Source organism: Xyrauchen texanus, chromosome 21 (assembly GCF_025860055.1).
Source record: "Xyrauchen texanus isolate HMW12.3.18 chromosome 21, RBS_HiC_50CHRs, whole genome shotgun sequence".
In the NCBI taxonomy this organism is placed as follows: domain Eukaryota; kingdom Metazoa; phylum Chordata; class Actinopteri; order Cypriniformes; family Catostomidae; genus Xyrauchen; species Xyrauchen texanus.
The window spans coordinates 22,865,447-22,890,008 of NC_068296.1; the positions used below are offsets into that span (position 1 = coordinate 22,865,447).

The 24,562-nt window shown below is 40.3% G+C and overlaps 2 protein-coding genes across 2 annotated transcripts in view; one reads left to right on the forward strand and one right to left on the reverse strand.

Moving 5' to 3' along the window:
• LOC127661838 (IQ motif-containing protein H-like) overlaps positions 1-17,499 on the reverse strand; it is a 54,257-nt gene extending 36,758 nt beyond the window's left edge. The window contains exons 1-9 of the mRNA XM_052152763.1: positions 17,368-17,499; positions 17,024-17,146; positions 16,746-16,849; positions 16,525-16,600; positions 15,772-15,885; positions 8,341-8,458; positions 8,047-8,148; positions 7,484-7,674; positions 148-699 (exon numbers count right to left, since the gene is read on the reverse strand). Of these exons, the coding sequence (XP_052008723.1) occupies positions 148-699; positions 7,484-7,674; positions 8,047-8,148; positions 8,341-8,458; positions 15,772-15,885; positions 16,525-16,600; positions 16,746-16,849; positions 17,024-17,146; positions 17,368-17,418 (1,431 nt within the window). The 5' untranslated portion in view covers positions 17,419-17,499. The remainder of the gene's footprint in view (positions 1-147; positions 700-7,483; positions 7,675-8,046; positions 8,149-8,340; positions 8,459-15,771; positions 15,886-16,524; positions 16,601-16,745; positions 16,850-17,023; positions 17,147-17,367) is intronic.
• A 224-nt stretch (positions 17,500-17,723) lies between these two features.
• aagab (alpha and gamma adaptin binding protein) lies at positions 17,724-24,562 on the forward strand. Its single transcript, XM_052152181.1, has 10 exons — positions 17,724-17,893; positions 19,475-19,665; positions 19,748-19,844; positions 20,035-20,124; positions 20,224-20,307; positions 20,414-20,493; positions 20,605-20,695; positions 21,462-21,566; positions 23,107-23,156; positions 23,225-24,562. Exons 1-10 carry the CDS (start codon positions 17,800-17,802, stop codon positions 23,300-23,302), a joined length of 960 nt encoding a protein of 319 aa, XP_052008141.1. The 5' UTR covers positions 17,724-17,799; the 3' UTR covers positions 23,303-24,562.

Sequence of the window (24,562 nt, forward strand, 5' to 3'; positions counted from 1 at the left end):
AGAGGTTGAATTTACAACAGTAGGATACAAGATTTACAAGACTGGACAGACAGGTATATTTCAGCACATGTGTGTTTGTGAGTAAGTATACGCTCTTGTTAAATGAATGGTTCACCCAAAAATGTTATATTTGTAAGTTTGGTTCACCTCTGCCCTGATGCGGTAGTTTTCCAGGTGGCTGAGACGTGAGGCCTGCAGGCTCTTCCTCAAATGGCTCAGTTTGGCATGCTTCAACAGGCACATGGCAATGCTTTGTGCTGCCCATTTGGGCAGGAGAAGGAGCAAGTAGGCGGCACGGGCAGAGTAACGCCTCCAGCAAGTTTGGATGCGCACTGCCGCTGCCTGATGTCCCCCGCTGCCTTTGTAGCGCTGGCCGGGCTGACATATCAGCTCCCATACCTCATCCCTGTTCTCCAGCACTGAGAGCAGCTTCTCCACATGAGCACACTGGCCCCTGCTGCCTCTCCAATCAAGCTCGCCACTCTGCACCCAAGCTGCCAGCCGCTCCCCGCACACCCGTGCTAGTGGCAACGCAAAGTCCAACAGTAGCCGCTGCAGCTGCTCCAGAGCCTCCAAAATTGCACCCCAGTACAAACAGTACTGCTTTTTAAACCTACAGTAGTCTGCAGCACTTGGATCAATCTGACCATCAACTATGGTAAAAGGATATTTGCTGACAGCAGTTGGAACTGGAACATTCTGAGAAGTAAGAAAAGATCAAGCATTACAAAGGTTCCCTATCTGTCACTTACTCGACGTTGTGTTGATTTAGTGACACTGGGGGTTGCTCTTGGGAACACCAAACACCTCTGATCTTTGAGAAAAAGCCAATGTGAATTGCCAAGTGGAATTTGCATGCCACTCCCCCAGAAATACAGGTATAAAATGAGCTTACTCGCAACCACTGATTCAGATTTTTTCTATGGAGCTGAGTGGTGTTCATTGATTGAATTAATTCATTGAATTCCACTGCCATTCACCTCTGCGCATGCACTTGGATATACGCCGCATTTCAGCGGTGCATGAATAAGTGCAGAGAATGCCCCTGGGTGCTTCGACAGCTAAAAGAGAGTATATATTCTAATAATAAAAGAGTATATTTTCCTCTAAAAGTGTGGCACTGATGGAGAGTGTCTTTTTAAAGATGTGTATATGATCTGTGTATATTCCCTAATTGAGGTCTTTACCTCTCCACCTCTTATGGCCACGATCTGGCTCATACTCCCACTGAGAGAGCGTGACTAAAGCAACTTTGCGGTTGCTGCTTTCCTTCTTAAAGGGGAAAGCCACTCCAGCCGCACTCCAGCCGCTCCCCACCCCGTTATTTCTACCTATGGGTACGAGACCGCGTTGGTTAGCACTGGGGGTGATTTGGGGACCCAATGGGAGTGGTTCTGCTGGGTAATCCCCCATGGACCTCCATTCCACAGTACGCTCCAGTTAAGTTCTGGGATGAGACAGGTGGCTCGCCCCAAGGCGAGTTTGATGTCTCATTTGGGGCTCGAGCTCATGATGAGCTCTCGATCGGAAAATCGGAGAGTGGGCTGATCCAGTCGGACGTGGAGCACTCGACTGGGCTCCCACCTTCAGGTGTGGTCACCCAGTCTGAATCCGATACGGAGCTGGCGGCCATGCTTGCCCGGGCTGCCACTAGCGTCGGGCTTAAGTGGAACCCTACTGCCTGGACCCAACCTCTGAGCCTCTCTGCTCTCACTACCCTCGATGGTGGGGTGGCCAGCAGGTACATGGCGATTCCCTAGGTGGACAATGCCGGCACCTGGCGGAATTGCCTGAGACTCACGTCCAAGGCCTGCAAGTCCATGTCGTCCTTAGTGTGAGCCTGCAAGTGCTGCCTCACGAGTAGGCAGACCCAGCCTTGTCATTGCTGTGTCCGTTGCATGCTTTGTGCAACTACTTGGACCGCATGCAGAGCTTTAGACACTGAGCAGCTCTTTGTCTGCTTGGTGGACAGCGGAAAGAGAACGCTGTCTCCAAACAGAGGCTTGCCCACTGGATTGTGGATGCCATTGCTTTGGCATACCAGGCCCATGGCATGCCCTCCCATTTGGGATTACGAGCACACTCCACAAGGAGTGTGGCATTGTCCTGGGCACTAGCCAACTCTCTAGCAGACATGCTGGGCAACACCAATACCTTTGCAAGATTTTATAATCTCTGGGTTGAGCCAGTTTCATCCCGTGTGTTGTCAGGTATGAACAGGTAAGTATGTGGGGCAGCTGGCCGGATGTACCACTTGCGTACAGCGCCTTTCCCCTACTGTAGGGGAAGACGTGCGCTTTTCCCCCCATGCGAGTTGACGAGATGGTGAACCCTGGATGTCTTCCTCCCTAGCCCTGTAGCAAGCAGTACGTTCAGTATACCCTGAACTGGGGTAGGTGCTCCACATGTGCTGGTTACCTGTGGTAACACCTTGTAATGTATTTTTCACAGTACCGTTTCCCTGTTGGTAAATCCCTCTGCCTCTGGTCACCGTGTTTGTAGAGCTCCTCCCCGCCAGGTAGGACCTACGGCGGTACTTCTTCCACATGCGATACTGCCGGTCAGTAAGTCCAACATTATTATTCTCCACACCTTACCTTACAGGGTTTGGTCTCCGCAGTGTCTTTCAAAACCTGAATGAGTGATTGTGAGCCAGCTCCTTTTATACCCATATGTCTGGGGGAGTGGCATGTAAATTCCACTCTCCAATTCCCATTGGCATTTTCTGAAAGATCAGAGGAGTTTGGTGCTCCCAAGAGCGACCCCCTAGTGTCATTATATCGACACAACATCTCGTTCCCTCCATCAGAGAACGGAGGTTACGACAGTAACCAAGACATTATTGAAATCAACTGGGAAAAGTTTCTGTCCAGGAAACTGTATATATATACTCAAACAGAATCGAAAAACAACTGTAAATTGAGCTTTTTTGTTGTTGATGTAGCAAGTCATAATTATAAAAGACAGCTGGCTTGCAATGCACATAAAGCTATTTCTAACACTTTCAACATTGCTTCAGGGGTTAAAGGTCACTTTACACTTGAAAATGCATTTTCAGTCGGTTCTACAGCTGACTCCTATGAAAATCTGAATACTTATTTGTTTATGGCAAAATACACTCAGTTCAGTTTGGGATGTGGTGGAATGGCAGACACATCATCAATGTGTAGCCGACAAAACTGCTGCAACTGATCTTATTAAGTCAATATGGACCAGTATCTCAAAGGAACATCTCCTTAGCCTTGTTGAATCAGTGCCGGATTCCACATCTGGGAGGAAAGTGGGTGGTCTACACAGTACTAGAAAGGTGTACCTAAATTAGCCTCTGAGTGTCTATGATAACTGTATGTTTGAGAAGCAAAAGACACATTAATGAGATTGGAAAAGGTTGTAAAGACATTTCGTAGCTGTAATATTCCAGGTTCAATACAGATGTTAAGTTCAATCAACAGCATTTGTGGCATAATGTTCATTACCACAAAAAAGTATTTCGACTAAAGAAATAAAAATATAGGTTACAGTGAGGCACTTTCATCAGAAGTGAATGGGGCCAATATTTGGAGGGTTTAAAGGCAAAAATGTGAAGCTTATAATTTTATAAAAGCAAATACATTAATTCTTCTGTTAAAACTCATGTATTATTTGAGCTGTAAAGTTGTTTAAATGATCGATTTTACAGTCATTTTACGTTTTTTGCAATGAAGCAATTTTATCACACTTAAATAATGTTAAAACTCATATTGTTTACATCTAGTAACTATAATTTTGAAATAGTCAATTACAATTTTTATTGATTCACGAACATATAACAAAATCAAAAACACAACATATATACACTGAATAAACATTTACCCCCCAATACCCCTCCCAAATCACAAAACCCACCCTAACCCTCAACGAACACCCCTGTGGTCACAATTAGATACAAACAAACAAACAAACATAATAATCCTATATAATTCAAACTAAATATCTCTCTCCCCAGCCCCTCCCAGAGAGTCCCACTTCCTGTTAAACAAATTCAGAACTCCCAGTCTTCTGCTTGACATCTTTTCAAAAGCAACCACCCTCCCCATCTCCGCACACCACTCTGACTTATCTGACTTCCATCCCCTTAAAATAATTAGCCAACCATAATGCTGGTCAGAATCCAATTTTTATGTGTTTATCCCCAAAATGTATGACAGAGTGAAATTCGAGTGCCAAAAACGTCACACTAAAAATTCCTGGATTTTAACACACCCCAAAAAGCATGGGTTGTGTCTCCATCTTCTGATTGGCATTGCCAGCAGGTGCGTGTGTCTTTAAGACCAAGCCTATACAATCTAGTGGGTGTCCAATAGAATCTATGTAAAATCTTAAATTGCATAAGGTACACCATTGCATCTCTAGATGCAGACTTGACATTTTATAGAATCCTAGCCCACTCTCCCTCCTCCAATACCAAATTTAAATCTTTCTCCCATATTCAAGAAGTTGAAGCTCTGTCCCTCAGACTCTGAATTAGCAGGGAGTATTACACTGATACCTCATGACCTTTTTCATAAAGCCATAATCACATCTCTAAGAGTATCTGCCACATAAGGGGGGTGTGTGCCACTCCCAAAAACAATGCAGAGCAGGTAGCGCAGCTGTAAATACCTATAGAATTGAGATCTGGAAATCTCAATATGCTGAACCAAATTTTCAAAAGATCTCAACACTCCATTCTCACATAGGTCACTGAGTGTATTAACCCCCTCACAATCAACACTGACCAGTAGAAAGGGGACTTAGTAATGCATAATTTAGGGTTCAGCCATATACTTGATGCAACATTTAAATAAATGTCAGTATTAAACACTCTGGACACTTTTGTTCATACCGAGTGAAAATGTGAGATTACAGTGTGTAATTTAACTTCTCAGATTAGTTTGATAGACAGGCTTTGCAATGGCAAAATAGGGGCAAGAACATCCTGTTCAATACAAAACCAAGGAGGGGCTGTCTCAGATGCAAGCGACCAGTGAGCCAAATGTTTGAGACCGAATGCATAATAATAAAACAAAATCTTGTGTAGGCCTAGCCCACTTTTGTTAGTTGGCCTATGTAACTTATCAAAATGTAATCTAGGATGTTTACCATTTCAATTGAAGGACTTTGCTATACTATCAAATTGTTTGAAGTAAGAGAGGGAGAGATTGTAACAGGTAGTTACATTTTGGATTAACCTTCCCAATTATAGATAAATGTAATGAAGCCAACCTGCCCACATAGCTCAAAAATCTTTAATTAAGGGGTAAAAATGATCTCTAAATAAATCAGACAATTTGCTGGTAATAAAAAGCCCAAATACTTAATGCCCTGTTTGGGCCACTGGAAGGTGCCTGGCTGGAAAGCCATTACTGGCCAGTACGCTGTCAGAGACAAAGCTTCGGATTTAAACCAATTGAATCTGTATCCCGAAAACTTAGAAAAGGAATTCATAATTCTGTGGAGGCAAGGGATAAATCTAGTGGGGTCGGACACAAATAATAAAATATAATCTGCGTTAAGCAAAAGCATATGCACCACACCTGGAAAATCATCCTCCTTTCTTATCGTGGCTGCTAATGGTTCCAGGGCAAGACAGAACAATAATGGGGAAAGAGGGCAACCCTGATGGGTGACCCTATCCAGAGTAAAAAAATCTGAAATTAATAAATTTGTTTGTACCACCACAACCGGGTGTCTATAAAGTAACTTGATCCATCCAATGAAAGTGTTCCCGAATCTGTATATTTCCAAACAAAACGGAAAAAAGAAAAACATGCACATTCATCTTACGCACAACAGAGCCAACCGGCGTCCATCCTTATAAACTCAAAAATTACCCCTACGAGAGCCCCCGTGACAAATTTTCTGTCTGATTGCTCAAGTCTGTTGTTTCTATAAAAAAAATTGTAAAAAAGAAATACACAACAGAAGATAATCAATAAAACAAACTCCATCCCAAAATAAATTGTAGATTCATTCATCTCAAAGGTGTGTTTCTCCACAAAACATGCTCCAGCCACTAGCGGAACCAGCACAAAAACAAAATATCAAAACAAAGAAAAACAAATCGGGTCATTCAGTTCTTCGGGCAGTCAAACTCACTCCAATGTCCAGCAAGAAATAATCCTGCACAAAACCAACTCCAGCCAACAGGAGGCATAAGCACCCAAAATGAGCATATTCATCCACAAGCTGTCTCGAAGAAATATTATTACACAAAACAAACTCCAGCCGCTAGGTGATACCAGCACAAAGCGAAATGAAACAGGCACCCAGTTTCATCGGAGAGTCAAATGTATGTTCAGTGAGTCAGGTCCACTAGGCGGCAATATGAAAATCACCAAATGGCTTACTTACTCCAATGTTTTTATGAAGGACAATGCTTGCTGTGGGCATTTAAATTATCTACGGCCATCCTTAGTATCTATTCTCAGTTTGTCCAGAAACATCAGAGCAAAAGCGCCTTTCCGTTGATGTAAGAGTTTCTTGCATTCCTTGAATCGTTCACGCTTCCCTCTTGTCAAATTTGCAAACTCTGGGAAAAAGAAAATGCTGCGGTTCTTCCTAAAACGCTTTCCTTTACTCCTTACCTTGCGTAACACGAGATCTTTATCGGATGATCTCAGAAATTTGGCCAGAATTGTTCTCCCTCAGCAGATCACCGAGCCAGGACTCTGTGAGCTTGCTAGATTTCCAGATTATGGCCTGCTATGTCGAGCAGACTAGGGAATATCCCATCTAGGAAATTTGCCATATCTCTGCCTTCCTCATGCTCAGGAATTCCAACGATCGTTTCATCGATTACGATTCTCCAAATCCTTCAATCTTTCCCTGACATGTTCCAAACCCTTGGTCGCTAGCGGGTTAGCAGCTAATTCCCTCTCTGATGACTCCTGATGATCAATCTGTTTCTCAACATCCGACAATCTTGTAACCATCTCAGAGAATTTAGTCTCCATGGAAGTGATCAATCGACCTATTACAGCAAGATCCTCCAAATCAGCAATGACCTTTGTCAGCATTGCTGACACATTCATCAATTCATGCCAAATTTCTTTCAGTTCACCATCCGAATTGAGTCTGGGGCTTTCGGCCTGCCGCTGAGGGGAATCAGCTTGAGCATGTAAGTGTCTTTTAATATCTACAGAGCCCAAGAATTTTGAATTCTTTGACATATTGTCTTCCTAGAACAGTTAAGAATCAGGGTGAATCTAATCTCACTGGTTTATGACACAAATATTAATAAAACATGGCATTGTGTGACTTCCAAAACAGTGAGTATTTTAACATTTATAGATTGGCCCCATTTACTTCAATTTAAGTGCCTCACTGTAACACCGATTTTTGCTTTTTTTTAAGAAAGGAGAGCTGAGATTAAATATTTTTTCGCAGTAATCAATATTATGCCACAAATACATAGGTTGCTTGTCTTTAATAATGTTATTTACTTGAATATAAAAGATAATACCTCTAGGTTAAGTGAAGTGATTTGGGCTAACCCGTGAGTCAGGACTCTGTTGTCAGAGCTTATGGATGCAGCTGAGGGAAGGGGAGTGCGTATGGTCCTGGATGGTAGATCCTCTGTTGTTGACCATCCTAAAGCCATTCCATCCTCTCTGCTCACATCCATCTTCCATTTACATGCCTTTTCTGACACATCTGTAAACAGATATTAAGGACTGCATTTTTTCAATTGCCTAGCAACTGTAAAAAGGTTAACAATCAGATTTATTTAGCTATTTATTTTATGTATGGACATTTTAACACTGTGTTAAGAAAAACTAATTAAATCATTAAGTAAAGAATAGAACATAGAAATACCAAAGGAGGCTAGTTTTGTTCTAGTTTTGAAACTAATACAGTCTATTCCCTCTTGTTAATATTAAGACTGGTGGGATGCATAATACACAATAAAAATGCTGCTGTGTTTTGGGTGCATACAAAGTGACTTTGAAACAACAGTGTAACCCTCTTAACTTTAAATTTAGGCTTTAGGCTAAGTTTATAATGACATTGTGAAAACAGACTCACCCATCTTAGCTGGGCCACTGTCCTCTCTCTTCTGCGAGTGGACAGCTTTAGGCTGTACTGGTGTTTGCACTAAGGAGAGGTTAGCTGCAAAGGGTAGCAGCCCTGCAATGCCTGAAAAGCCAAACAAGACTTATTACAATTTGTAGAGAGGATATGCACACTTAAAATGTAAGAATTTATAACGGCATCTTATTACTCCTGAACACACAATAAGATGAGCTCACAAAGAGATGAATAAATGCAAAGTATGTATACATGATTTGAGAAGTGTAAGAGATTTACACAGGACAGTACCTGCATTTGTATCATCTTCAGTCGGTGGTGGTTTGGGGTATAGGTCTTTAGGCAGACTCCCATGTACTACAGCTAAACTCCCTATCGTGGGGCCTGTGACCACTCTCTGAGTCCCTACCTAGAAAGGCAAGATAGAAAGTACGTTTTTATTAAATAAATGTATGTAAGTATCCCCTGTGGCACACCTAAGCTCGAATGTAGTCATTTAAAGCTTGTACAGACTAAGTAATGGGCATGTCTTCAAAAGGCAATAAAACATTGTCCAAACATGGAGGAATTACTGAGCCCCGAATAATAGCTCTTAGGTCAGAGGTGTTGTATTGGAATTGACAGAACAAAGGGTGTTAACCAAATTCCCTATCTCACTGGGGCAAAAAGACATGCCTGCAGGCTTTAAAGCCACCATTCACCTAATGCTAGAAGAAGAATAGAGAGAGAGGGAACACATTTCGCTCAATAACTTGCTCATAGAGAATGCTATTAGCTTCGGGTCAATGACCAGAATTTTCCCTCCAAACAAAACTTTGTTGTAAAAGGCTTTGAGACGACTATCCATTAATCAGGCTGGTAGCAGCTTGTAGATGTCAAGAAATATGGTTTGTCTTTCTCTATGTTCTGTTGGCTGTAGCAAATCACAAGCGCGTGCACATTTGTGAGAGAGCGTGGTGATGTTGTGTGATTACAACCAACAGATTTTCCGCATTCATTAAAGTAAAGCTGGAGCTCAAATACAGGCAGTTAATGACATTGTAAACTGGCCAATAAGCCCCCTTCCCTCGAGCAATCAATCACATACTGGCAATGCTTTCGGGATACTTTGAGCCAGCTCCATTTATTTGTCTCATACCTTCTCTCAAGTGAACAGCTGTTTAAAATATTCTAGAATTAAATTCCAGCAGAGCAAAATGCTCGTACCTCCTCATTATCATATAATGGTTCATAAATCAAATGCAAGGCTTGTTCCACATTAATCCAAACAGAAATAACGCAATTATCAGGATTTTTGTAATAGTCCTAAAGCGACTCATAGAATTTGTCATTAATTTTAACAACAATCATTTTGATAAAACAGGTACAACAAGTGGATGATTCTCACGCAAACTGTCAAAGAAATTGCCATGGTCCTATTTCACCCCAAAATCAAAAGAAACCAAAAATAAATTATATTTTGCAGATAGAAATTTTAGCCTATTTTCAGGGTCATAACATTTTTGTTATTTTATTTTTATGACATTTATGCACATTTTATCCCCAATATATATTGATATATTATTTATAAATACGTTATATATGATCTAAAGCGCTACAGTATTTATGCATCATAGAAGTACTCATATAGTAGTAGCACATATTAGTTAATTTTAAAAATCATTGTAAAAAAAAAAAAAAGGTACAATTCTTTTTTACGGTAAAACTGAAATGAGAACTAGGGGATAAAATGTGCATAAGTCTCCTGAAACTAGTCTTTAAATAAACAATAAAAAATGTAAATTCTCTCATCATTTACGCAACCTCATGGCTTCCAAGATAAGTATGAATTGCTTTCTTCAGCTGAACACAAACAAAGACTTTTTGAAGAATATTTCAATGCTGTAGGTCCATACAATGCAAGCAAATGGTTACCAGAACTCCAAAAGCTCCAAAAAGGAGATTAAACATTAATCAATGTCTTCTGAAGTGATCCAGTTGGTTTTAACTCATTTTTCACTGAACATCTTGCCATTACAGTCTTTAGGCTCACCAAGGAGACTGCTGTCAAGATGTAGTGAAAAGGATTTTGGTCTGTTCTCACCCAATACCAACTGGATCACTTAAAATGACTGATTAAACCACTGGAGTTTTATGGAGTCTTGTGTACTGACTTTATATCTACAGAGCTGAGATATTTTTCTAAAATTCTTTGTTTGTGTTCTGCAGAAGAAAGAAAATCATACACATCTGGGATGGCATAAAGGTGAGTAAATGATGAGAGAATTTTCATTTTTGTTTTAAACCCTTTAATGATCCAAATGATCCATAGAATTTCTTATTTATTTGTATTATTTATTTGGGGTTAAATATGACAGGTTTTCTTGCTGTTTCCTTGACTCTAGTCACTGATTAAATGTTAATTAGTCTTTGCGTAAAGACAGTCACTAAAGAGTCACTTCAAAAGAAAATGAGGCCAATAAAGTAATGTTATCTACAGAAAATAAAGAACTTGTTATAGAAAAGCACAGATATTATGCAATGAGTATGATATACATTAATCATAACACAAAACAGCATCAACAAAGCTATAGGTCAGTCATTGTCCTCTGAATATAATGGAGAACACACTGAGAGTTGGTCAAGCTTGTATTCTCTGGCCTGTTTGTTGTGACAGGCGACCAGCACCGGCCATGTGGTTTTGGAGGGGTTTGGGGGCTTACAGCTGTCTAAGTGGTACTGGGGACATTTAAAAAAAATAAAAATTAACTACAGAGTATTCCTTCAGTGGAGAACTAGCCGACAGCACAGAGGTATTGACGCAGTAGGCAGAACGCCAGTGTGTGCCAGTTGGGTAAGCCACGGTTGTCTTATTGGCATGCGGAAACAGGTACCAATGCCTGTCCTGAGACAGCTGTAAAGCAGCAGCCCATACAACTGCAATCAGGCGGTGGCCATCCTCTGAAGAATGCTGATGTGCCGCAATCTGCGTCTGTCCGCTTTCGGCAGCCAAGTCTCATACTTTCCTCTCAACAACATGACAGCCTCCTCACAAGTGACAGGCAGAGGATGCAGGAGATAGAGAAAGAATCACAGCCGAAAGCAGAAGGGGGGGGGGGGGGGGGGAAACAATGGTGACCTTTAGAAAGATTAATTTGTTTACCAACAAACAGATTTAGCTGTCACTGCCAAACCAGGTGACCTTCAAATCCGCACCTCCTGTCTGAAAGTAAAGTGACTAGAGTCATCTATTATTACACGCCAGTCCCTTCATTTTTCTTCACGAGGCTCATGTGACAGACGCTGGCGTTAAGGCATCAGTCAGTGCTGGGCACAATATAATAAACACTGTCAATAAACCTTAATCGTAATTGCTGCTGATTTCTAATGAAAGCACACATGTAGGGTTTTGTTCTAACTGGGGTGGGGGGTCGCTGCCCTAATATGGGGCAAAGGTCTGTTCTGATAGGTTTGTGGACTGCAAAAGAAAAACAATGCTGAATGCAAATAATAAAATGCAACTAAAAACAAATGTATATATATTCAGGATATAAAAATAAATAACTTTTTTAACTTTTAAAAAGGAGGAGAAAATGCTCTCCATATCTTCTGTTGTTGATCAAAGGCTGTGCATACAATCAAGCTTTATGTTATTTGGGCACACATTTACATTTACACATTTATCAGGCAAATTCTAATGTGGACATTGTTTTTAAATTATGAAGAATATAACACTAAGTAAAAGAAAATATGACTCAGACTACATTAAATATGGGTTCACTTGTGGATAAACATGGTCTGTGCTGATTTTTTTTAAGTTACTCAAAATAGTAATCCCCTACAAATGATTAATTACTTATCTAAAATTGTAATCACATTACTTTACTGATAACTGCAAGGGAAACGTAATCGCATTAACAATTACTTTGATTTTTAAGTTACTGTATAAAAAAAATGTTTACAGTATAGTTTGTGCCCCTTCTGTCACACTCGACATTGTGTCCATTGTAGTGACAAAAGGGGTATTTCTCTGAACTTGAGAAAAGGCCAATGAGAAATTGGCAGACAGAATTTGCATGTCCCGCCCCCGGATATATGGGTATAAAGGGAAGCGGACGTACGTCTGTCAGTCAGATTTTTTTATTTGGAGCTGAGCGGTTGTGCAACAGCAAGCTGAGTTCTCACTACTGCTCCACTCACCTCTGCCAAAGCACTGCTGTTGGATCTTACGCCGCATTTCCAGTGGCTTTCTCCTTCCCTGCACACTGTGCAGTCCATGCCCCTGGGCTCTTCGACAGCGCTTCTGGGAAAGAGCTTATACCCTCTAAAAGAGAAGTGTTTTCCCCTCTAAAAAATTTGTATTTTCATAAGAAAAAGAGCAATACACAGCAGGCGTTGAATGTCCTTTTCAGGACGCGTCTTTTTAAAGATGTCTTTCCGCATCTGTGTAGTTCCTAGACGCGGCTGTTTTCTCTCTGCTTCTGACTGTCATAAGCGCTGCCTCGCGTGTCTGAGCTGCGATCACACGGAGGCAGCATTTATGAACGGTTCATGTTCTCATTGCGAGAACATAGCAATGGCAACGTTGGGATCGCGGCTTTCTTTCTACCGAGGGAAAGCCACTTCAGCCACCCTACCCGCGCCACGCCTTCTTCCTACAGGATTAAGGCCGGCGCGGCCGGCGATGAAGGCCATATGAGACAACTGGCTTAAGACTCGAGTCCCGTAATGGGCATGGCGCCATGGCAAGTACCGTGTGTTAATCACCCCTTCCTACCGTCAGACTTTTAACCCTTGGACAGACCTCTGTTTTCTGCAGACAGGAGTCCCCTTACAGCAGGTGAAACAGACATGTTGTGGTCACAACAGACACCTCTCAACTGGGTTGGGGCACCGTGTGCAACGGGCACGCAGCCGCTGACTCCTGTAGAGGGCCCCTGCTGTGTCGGCACATCAGCTGCCTAGAGTCGCTGGCTGTAATCCTTGCCCTGCGGAGGTTTCTCCCGCTGATTCGGGCAAGCACTTCTTGATCCATTCAGACAGCACCGCAACAGTAGCGTACATAAATCTTCAAGGCGGCGTGCACTCTCATCATATATCACAACTTGCCCGCCATCTCTTCCTTTGGAGTCAGGTCGCTGCATGGCACTCATATCCTGGGCAACCTAAACACAACAGCGAGAGGTCTTGCTCAGTGGAGAGTGGGGGCTCCAACCCCAGGGGGTCCAGCTGATTTGGGACCGGTTCGGCATGGCAGAGATAGATCTCTTTGCCTCCCAAGACAACTCCCACTGCCCGCTCTGGTACTCCCTAACAGGGGCCCTCCTCGGGACAGACGCACTGGCACACAGCTGGCCCCGGGGGCTGCACAAGTACGCATTTACCCCAGTGAGCCTTCTTGCACTGGTGCTGTGCAAAGTCAGGGAGGACGGGGAACAAGTCACCTTAGTGGCTCCTTACTGTCCCACTCGGATTTGGTTCTCGGATCTCACCCTCCTCTTGACAGCTGGCAAATTGCCCTGTGGAAGGACCTGCTTTCTCAGGGACAGGGCACCCTCTGGCATCCGCGCCCAGACCTCTGGAACCTCCATGTATGGCACTTGGATGGGATGCGAAAGATCTGAGTGACCTACCACCTGCGATTGTAGACACGATCAACCAAGCCATACCTCACTCTACCAGGCAGCTTTATGCCCTAAAGTGGTGCTTGTTTGCAAATTGGTGTTCTTCCCGGTCTGAAGACCCGCAGAGATGTGCAGTTCAGTCAGTGCTTTCATTCCTGCAGGAGAGTTTGGAGGGAAGGCTGTCCCCCTCCACCTTGAAGGTGTATGTTCTGAGCGGCTCTTGTTTGCTTTGGTGGACAGCAGAAAGGGAACACTGTCTCCAAACTGAGGCTAGACATCTGCAGACATCTGCAGAGCAGCGGGCTGAGCAACACCCAATACCTAAAGGCGAGATTCTGTAATCTCAGGGTTGAGTCCCGTGTTTTGTCAGGTCCGCGCACGTAGAACTCGGTAACGCGGAACAACTGACCAGGTGTTCCGCTTGCACCTAGCGCCCTTCACCAAAGTGATCCAGTACGCTCTTTCTCACAGGTTTGTCACTAAGCTCACGCTCCCTGAATGTTCTTCCTCCCTAGCCCTCTGGCCTGCAAATTCAGCTGAGGAATTTGCGAGCAGACCCACTATGAGATTCAAGTGCTCTGTACTGGGGTAGGGCTCTACAGGCCTAATTCCCATTTCAGGCAACTCCCTGTGATGTACTTTCCGCAGTACGGTCCCCCTGTCGGCGGACCCACATCTCCCTTGGGCAGTCCCTCTGCCCCTGGTCGCCCCCTCACTACGTAGGACCTACCACCGCGCCACTTCTATGTGTGGCTTGACAACCCATGTGACATATTGACCACATTTTACTTCCCCCCAGCCTGGACAGGATGTGGTCTCCGCAGAGTCTTTCCCCCTGAAAGAATAGGAATGGAAAAAGAATGCATTCCCCGACGCATTTTATAGCGTTACGATAGCCCCAGCTAGAGAGAGAAAAGGCAGCGGCTGGCGCGGCTTGCTCCCATAATAATCATGTTGCTTGTTCCCCACTCAGGGGTGCTGGGAACCTAAGAACTGTATATGACACTTTTTTTGGGGGCGTTGGGGAGGGTTACATGCGGCCGATACAGTTTGCTTCTAGCACACAGTAGCTTGCTTGCACCTGTGTCAGCAGTTCACGTAACACCGTTTAGTGCATGGTGTTTTTAAACAGGACCCCTTGTGTCACTACAATCGACACAACGTCGAGTGAGTGAAAGAAGGGGAACGTCTTTGTTAATGTTGTAACCTCCATCATTGTGTCCTACCATGACACTAGACCTACCCCTTCAGTTCTCACAGAAATACATGTACACCTACATATAAACATTGAAAATGGTTTCTAAATAAATAATATTATTTTAGAAATATGTGTTACCCAAGTGATGCACTTAAAGGTGCACTCAGTAATTTTTTTACTCATATAAAAAGTTTTACTTTTTAAATGAATAGTGATTTTGAAACATATGCATAAAATCATGACTAATCATGTGAGATGAAGAGTCAGTCATATGAGTAACCTTATAAAAGCTCTTTTGTTTTACATGATGCAGGGTCGCCTCATGAAGGCAGCCATGTTTGCATCACATAACCAGCTGTATACCACTCGCTTAATCTCAGTAACTGCCCTGACATTGGAAATTAATTAATGCTTACTGTGCATAGTGTATTTCTATAATGGCATTGGTAACTGAAAACTACTGTGTTTGAATGATGCGGCATCCAGGCCACTAAGTGTCAGTGTAAGCCAATGTAAGCCACTATGACAATGACTAAGTGCCCCTTTAAAAGTAAGTAACTGTAATGTAATTACAATATTTTAAAATGTTACACATTGCACTACCTTTTGTCTACAAAAGTAGTTAGATTACAGTAACTAATTTACACCCAACACTGGTGCTGGACATAATGTTTTTTGTGTTGTGAATTATTGATTACCAGTGTAAATCATAGTAGTGTTTGATTTTAAGGAAACTTTTGTTTACAATTTTACTGTGCTGTCTTGAGTTGCCACTTGATGTCCTATGTAAAATGTATGTCTTGAAGCGAAACCGGTTAAAAAATGACTGTACTATAACTACTGGACAAAATACTTAGAAATATATACCTACATATGTTTATACTTCAAATAAAATTATATATTTTAGAAACTCACAGTAGCCCCAGTTCTCTTGTGCAGGTGAGGTAGCTGAATCCCAAAATTGTAGTGCACAAGCTCCTTGTTCTTTGGGTGAAATGGGTTATTCAACAAACGCATGGTAAATGCTGACTTGTGCTGTTAGGAAGAGAGATTACAGAATAGAAATCTCTTAAATGGATAGTTCACCCCAAAATGAAAATTCTGTCATTATTTACTCACCCTCATGCCATCCCAGATGAGTATGACTTTCTTCTGCTGAGCACAAACAAAGATTTTTAGAAGAATATTTCTTTAGGTCCACGCAATGCATGTTTTTACCATAAATTCTCTTCCCTGCCCAGCAAGTGGGGATATGCACAATGTATGCCATTCACCAAAAACAAAAGAAGTGGAGATTTATAGTAAAATAAATGGCTTAAATATTGATCTGTTTCTCAACCAAACTTATCATATAATTTCTGAAGACATGGAGTTAACCACTGGAGTCTTATGGATTCCTTTGATGCTGCCTTTGTGCATTTTGGAGCTTCAACATTTTTGTACTTATTCACTTGCATCTGATGGACCTACAGAGCTGAAAAATTCTTCTAAAAATCTTTGTTTGTGTTTTGCAGAAGAAAGAAAATCATACACATCTTGGATGGCATGAGGGTGTGTAAATAAGAGAATATAAATTTTTGGGTGAACTACCCCTTTATTGTAAAATATACCCAAATCTGTAGTATTTATATACAGTAGTAAGTAGCTGGATGGAGTGAGCATGAGAATGCAAACCTTTCCCCCCGGGGATGCTCCAGAAATCTGGCTTTTCTGAGGATGTGCACTTGGTATTGTCTCATATGGAGGCTGCCTAAAATAAATTTAAAAAATATAGATTTTATGATTTTGATTGATGATTGAAATATGATTTTACAGTCTAAAAAAATATATAATTAAAAACTGCTAATGATTTATGGGATATTTGTTTGTTTATATTGGTAGGAGTTTTGAAATACCATTTGAAAAGCTTGGCAGAGGCAGTCTTCTTTTCAGGCTCGTTGATACAGGGTAGAGTCAAAACCTGATTATTAATGGTTTTCAGATACTCTTCTGCATGCCTCTATGAAACAAAAAAAAAACAAAAAACATATTACCAACAATCCTACTTTTAAACTCCACACTTACATTTTCACATCTGTTTGTGTGCAGACTGTTTTATTGCATGAATCTTACAAGCTAAAGAGGCAGACATATTTAGCAGAATCAAGTTGTCATAAAATGGAATTTTATGTACCCTTATTCCATTTTCTGTCCTGCTGATGGCTTCATCCAGAGCTTGAATATCCACAATTCCCCCATTATCTTGCACACTCATGCTAACAAGACTCTTTTTCAGTTGTCTCAAATCATCCTGCACCTAAAACACAAGAAAACGTACAATTCATCCATACTGTAAATGTATGCTATTATATTATGTATAACTAAATAATGTATCGCCTAATGTATGTAGTCAGCATACTGCAACAGCTTAACGGAGGCTTATTTAGTCCTGTTTAACATTGCAACACTTGTTGTAATGTATTGTCTGTTGTCTTTTTTGTTGTAGCCATTATATTTACTTGAGTAACAGCAAATTACCTGTACTAAAATATGCCCAACCTCATCTCTATTTTTAAGGACGTCCGCCATTTCTCAACTAAATAACGCCAGCAAATTATCAGGTCACATTTTAACTTTTTTTCTTAGCTCGTAGTCTCGCTTCGTTACAAGTTTAAACAATGGTCTGGCCGTAACTATGACAACACGACGCTTATGACGCTCTATTCTCTTCGAGGAAAAAGGACCAGGCCAGCATTATTTTTATTTTAGTAATGTTTTAATTTTTTTTGCAATTGTGTGTTTTACTAAAATAAATGTGCTTTGCTTTAACTTATACTTTTTAGATTTTAATATGTTCCGTTTGCACGCGCAGACACGGAAGTAGGTCAGAGGTGAAAGGTTTTCGAGAGGAGGTTGACAGTTGTTGCTAACGTGCTAACTCACATTATTGGGTGTTTTAAAGCTCAAAATATGGCCGACGATCAAGGCGATGATGTACCTCCTCTGCCTTGTGTATGTGTCACTAGTTGTGCTTCCAGCTTTAAAGAAGAGGAGCTCATCAGACGTGAGTAAAAGGGAGGAAATGTCTCCCAAGCTCGTTAGCCTAGCAGTTACGCTAACTGTCAACAAGAAACATCCATGGTTTCCTTTTTACAGATCAAACTGTGTACATAGGACTGCTTGATTATTAATTAAAGCGTACATTAATGCATGTATAGGGTAGCGTAACGGTTGTGAAAAGTACATGTAGTGGACGACGTGTCATTTCTACGTCTCTAGGACGTCTCTAAAGTCTGCATCTGGCTTTTTGCTGACTTCGTGGTACCTTGAAAATATTTCATAAAAGCTCATTTTATGTCTCTACACTCAATGGTGTAGATTCCAGGGGGCGTAATATTCAAAACAAGCAAATACAGCCGTCCTATATGTATACCATGATCAATGAAACATGTAAATGGTTCACGCTGCAACCCCCCCAATGTTCAAACCAAATCTATGCCAATGTATATACACCATTGTCTCTGGTTTTCTACCAGCATTTGGTGTCAAAGGCAAACGTTCGGTTGTCTGCTTGCAACACTAGGATTATTGACAATGCATGGTGCCACCGAGTCCCGTTTATAAGTGAATTAACTGGGCTTTAGTTTTATAGCATATTTGTCGTGATTTGGAGAAAAAGTCGTGATTTACGAACTGTATTAAAAACGAAGCTTTTGTTGTAACTTGTAAAGTTTGTGGGTATGTAGTGACTTATAAAAGGCTTGTGGTGTGTTTCTGTAATTACAGCTCAGGGTCCTGCAGGCGGCAGTGTTGAGCTAGAATTAAATTGATTCGGCTTTTAGTTGCAATGTTCTCGCTGCAAGTGGTTAAAGGGATACTTCACTCAAAAAATTTAAATTCTGTCATTATTTATTCACCGTCATGCCACTCTAGAAGTGTATGACTTACTTTCTTCTGCAGAACTAAAAATGAAGATTTTTAGAAGAACATTTCCGCTCTGTAGGTCCATACAATGCAAGTGAAAGGTGACCAAAATGTGAAAATTTTTCAAAAAAGCACATAAAGGCAACATAAAAGTTATCCATAATACTCCAGTGGTTTAATCCATGTCTTCTGAAGTGATTCTGTCAGTTTTGGGTCAGAACAGGCCAAATTGTAACTAATTTTTAACTGTACATCTTGTTATTGCATTCTCTAGGCACAATCATGATTTCAAGCTTGATTACACTTCCTAGTGCTTGACGCATGTGTAGAGTTCTAGATGGAGCAATAGGAAGTGGAATTGATCTTGAAATTATTATTGCCAAGGAGGCTGCTGATGTCAAGTTTTTTTTTGTGATTTTGTTTTTTAAATATTTTGTTCTGTTCTCACCCAAAACCACTGGAGTCTTATGTATTTTGGATTTGTGTGTTTTTCAGAGATTCAAAATGTTGGCACCAATTAACTTGCATTGTAAGGACCTGCAGACCTGAAATATTCTTCTAAAAATCTTTGTGTTCAGCAGAAGAAAGTCATACACATCTGGGATGGCATGCGGATGAGTAAATTATGAGAAAATTGTCATCTTTGGATGAACTATCCCTTTAATCAAATACACCCTTTGACACAGTAACAGTTTTTGCTATTTTCTATTTATTTCTTCAGAGATCTTGGGCACAGAATCACTACCACAAGCTACCAAAATAGAGGAAGGAGTTTCTTGGTATCCATGGACAATAAACAACAAGTACTACATAGCAAATGTCAGCCTATGTGTTGTTCCAAGTACATTTGACATGAATGCAGAGGTTGCCCGGTCTATGCAAGCTTTCATCGTTTACTTTGACAGCAAAACTGTGAGTGATTGACATATTAATCATTTTAGAAATTTGCCATTCAGTGTGTGTGCCTCCATTCAATTCTGTTTTTGCATTTCAGAAAGAAGGCCTTAGTAAAGTGAATTCCTGGTTATCAATAGTGAAGGAACTGGCACCAGAAGTGTTGATTCTTGTGTGTGACCATGTGTGTGACAGTGGTAAGTGGCTTGCAGCCTCACTGTGGTACATATGTGAAATGAAATACAGTAATAATGTTTATTCCAGGTAAATTAGAGTATCATTTTGGGTAAGAATGCATCCAGAATTTAAGGCATAAATTACTTCCTCTTTGTGGCTATTGGTTTATGCAATGTCATAGCTGAGTTTGGTGTTGATATGCTGTTTTAGGTGTTGGCAGACATGAGGCCCAGCAATGGTGTCTGGCACACACATTTGAATTAGTGGAGCTCAACCCTCAAGATCTTCCTGATGAGGATGGTGAGAGAGAAGACACACTTTAGTCATGTTTATGCACACAAATGGTTACAAACACGTGTCTCTCATCTAAATTGTGTATCTTTCCCACCCACCCCACAGATGACTTCCCAGAGTCCACCGGAGTTAAACGAATGTTGCAAGCTCTCAATGCCAACGTGTGGACCAGTGTCGAGATGAAAGACGGTGAGATTTAATTGTCAAAATCCAAAACGCACAAAGCCGTCTATGTTGTATACATAATGTTGATAATGTATCCCTTTTGTACTGTTTTTCATTTATTCCTCTTCAGAACACAGTCAGGGATTTGGTCTAATGAGCAGCCTGGTAGCCTCTCGTCACAACAACCCACGACCTAGTCAAGAGACACTGGTCAGACATCTATTAAATTAACATTATTTAACTAACATTGGAGTCAGCTGGTCATCTCATAACAGTATCTTTGAAATAGATTATATTTTTTTTGTTTCTATTTGTTATTAGTCCTGTAATTCCCCATCCAATAGTACAAATGAAGGCACTGAGAGCCAAAGAGCAGAGAATAACCAAAATAGTACAGTAAATACAACAGTTGGTAAGTACTTTGTTTTTGAAGATGGTTATCTGACTTTGTAATATATTTAAAGGGATAGTTCACCCAAAAATTTAAATTATCTCATTTACTCACCCTCATGCCATCACAGATGTGTAAGACTGTCTTTCTTTTGCTGAACATATACAAAGTTCCTCAGCTCTGAAGGTCCATACAATATAAGTTAATGGTGACCAGACCTTTCAAGCTCCAAAAATCACATAAAGACAGTTTAAAAGTAATTCAGAAGACTCCACATCTTCAGAAGCTATATGATAGCTGTGGGTGAGAAACAGATCAATATTTATGTCCATTTTTACTATAAATCTCCCATTTTACTTTAACATTCTGAAAGTGAAATTGGAGATTTATAAAGTCATTGCATCGCTCAGAAGACACACTGTAGATTTAGAACTTCAAAAGCCTGGTCAGCATTTACTTGCATTGTATGGACCTACAGAGCTGAAATATTTTTCCAAAAATCTTTGTTTGTGTTCTGCAGGAGTAAGTTAAACACATGTGGGGTGGCATAAGGGTGAGTAAATGATGAAATAATGTTCATTTTTAAGGGGAACTATCCCTTTAGATTAATTTGAAAAAAAGGTGCAAATGGCATTTGTTTTAAGCGTCTGATGTCATAACATTTAAAGGACAAATGCCATTGGTCAGTAAGGAAGAAGCTTCCATTTTTAGCACATACTATGTAGTTGAATAAAAAACCCTACTCCGGTACACTATTTACTAACATTCTTATCAATCTGTCACATAGATCCCATGATTGACATAGACATCCAAGAGTTGGCCAATCTCACTGCTGGAGATGCAGATGTGGAGAATTTTGAACGGCTGTTTACAAAATTGAAAGAGATGAAAGGTAAAAGAGGACTGTGGTATTCCCTTGTTCATTTCCTAAAAACATTAAAGATATAGTTCACCCAAAATGGAAATTTCTATCATCATTTAAAGGGGCATTCAGTAGTTCTCTTGCTAGCATTAGCATTGCTCTTCTTCGTGTACTTTAAGTACCCATATGACAGTGGTGTTAGACGCAGTACTGCCATCTATCGATGTGGATAAAGCATGATTAAAGCATGAATATAATTTGCATCTGGAAAATGTCAGAGTTTTTTATTAGTTATTTATTACTCCTATAATATAATAGCTTTGCCTAAAAACAAATGTCAGAATTTAAGCAAACAGACTTCTACAGTTAAAGACAGATTATTATTGTCCCTCATATCAATAATCTGTCTACTGTCATGTTTCATGTTACTTCTAAAGACAGTTATTACCTTTATTAGAGAACTACTTATTGTACAGAATGTTATGGTAAAGGAAAGATTAGACATTATTTTGATTATAAAATTTAGCATGTCCATGAACACTGTATTTGAAGACCTTTTGTTTTCAAGCAAACCAACGTCATGGTTTACTCAAAATCTACAACAATCACTGTGCTAAGCTAACGAATGAAGATGTATGCCATTTCATAGAGGTAGATGGGCCCACCCATACTATAGCTGTGATAACAATAATTAGATGTTACTTTCTGGCTGCATTTGTAAACACCGTTGAAAACTGTCCATTACTAACATACGTTGACTACGTGTAATTTAAAAAAAGTTTGAGGGAATCTTGTATGAGTTTTCTGTAAATTCCACTTATACTATTTTTGAGAGTGGTCTAAACAATTAATAATGTCTAACCTGTCCAACAAAGAAGCAACATCGGCATCACTACTCATGTTTTTCTCCATCATTAAATCTTTCCACATTATGCTTGCCGTACCGATGTTTACTCTAGTTTTTTTTTTGCCTTTGCTGATGTTTCTGTCTTCTTGCTTCGGACCTTTTTCTCTTCTTCGGCAGCACAGCAACTGAATCTCCTTTTGTCTCTGCTGCTAAAGCACAATAATAAGTGTTCCATTGTGTTCTTTTCGTTCTTGGCATCACCAAACAACACCACGCTAGGCATAGCCAAGCCTATCTACAAACAAAGAATGAGCATGAGGATTTTCTTCTTCGACGTTTAGTGAAACATAGCGGGTCATATCATTTCAACATGGCGAAACACAATGAAGGGGTGACCCGCACCATGGATGTTAGAACAAAAACACTTTTTATAGAAAACTATTATTATTTTTAACAGCGCATTTGTTAATGTGTAAAATGTTTTAAATTAGCCTCAAATTACTGAATGCACCTTTAATTGCCATATTGTTCTTCCAAATTGTATGGTCTTTTTTTTTTTTTTGTGGAACACAAAAAGAGATGTTAGGCAGAATGTTAGCCTCAGTCACCATTCACTTTAATTGTAACTGTAACTAGCTAGGCTAACATTCTGACACCAAATCTGTTTCTTTACATATAATAGTCTTTTCTGTATCTTTAAATACAGTTATCTCTTTGTTGTAGATAAGGCCTCCTCCTTACCACATGAACAAAGGAAAGTACATGCTGAAAAGGTAATACACATTTCACTCATTAACATTTGTAATTCTGAACCGCTGACAAATTATTCACCCTCAATCAGGTTGCTAAAGCATTCTGGATGGCCATTGGTGGAGACCAGGATGAGATTGACAGCGTGTCTTCAGGGGAGGAGAGTTAAGGCCAAAGTGTCTCTTAACCAGCTTCCATTGTTGATACTCAGCTCATCCTTGAACGCCCAGTCATTCCAGTTGTGCCCAGCCCAGTCCTGCCCTGCCAGAACCAAGATCCGACCACAGGAACATGCAAAGATGCATTAAGAAATAAATGCAATGGAAGTTTTCATGATACTGCTGTTACTGTAATTGCAACACCCTCAACGTCAATTTGGCAGTGCAAAGGGTCATTATGGGCTTTTAAAACATTATAAAATGAGAAGGATAGGAGGGGTTGTAGTGGGCAAGATTATATAGTTTTGTCTCTTCTTTGGTGGTGTCGGTGCAAATCTGCAGCCCCATACATAGATAAAGCTTTATAAAGTAAAGCTTTGTGATGCAACGTGCTAAAAGGACAGAGCATTTAAACGTGGATTTTAAACGTGTTTTTCCTTTATTTTTCAAGCTGTAAATCAGAATTATGCCTGAGCATGTCATTAGGTCTTCATCAATTAAAAGAATGATCTGTTGAATCTGAATAAATTTGATATTCTTTTGTTGGTCTTACAGGTCAACTGTCTATACATCAGTTGAGAAAGTCTGCACTAAAAGTTTTAAATAAATATGTTCTTAATCCAGTTTAAACATTTCATTATTAAAACTTGAATAACAAAGGTCAATAAAACAGTGAACGCAATGAAACAAGTAAATGTCAGAATACATTTCAGAAACAAAAGGGAAGAAAATTCAGGGCAAACAAGAACAAAGCACCAGTTTAAGAATAATTGAAAGTACTGGAACTAAGACAAAGCAAATTGTATTTACTTTACTAAAACAAGAGTTTAAGAAAAGAAATGGGATACTTTAAAAGCAACATTTCAACAAAACGACAAATCTACTGTAAATAAAAATCCCAACAGTTCACTGTGTGCTTTGGGCCATTTGAAATACATTGGAGGAACCAGCAAGGTCCATGGCAAAAGACACCGCTTATAACACCGGGGTAAATAAACATCACAAGGATCAGTTGTCCCAAGAAATATCAATATGATCAGTTCTCAGACTCCGACAATACAAACTGATTTTCGAAAGCAAAGCAGAAAGCTTTTAGATGTGTGTTGTTTATATCTAAAAATATAGAGCCAGGTTCAAACATCGCCCCAAAAAATTAGAAACATGCTTACTTTATGGATTGCTGATCTCTCTGTTATGAAAGAGATAGTTTACCCCAAAATTAAAATTCTCTCATCCTCATGCCATCCCAGATCTTTATGACTTACTTTCTT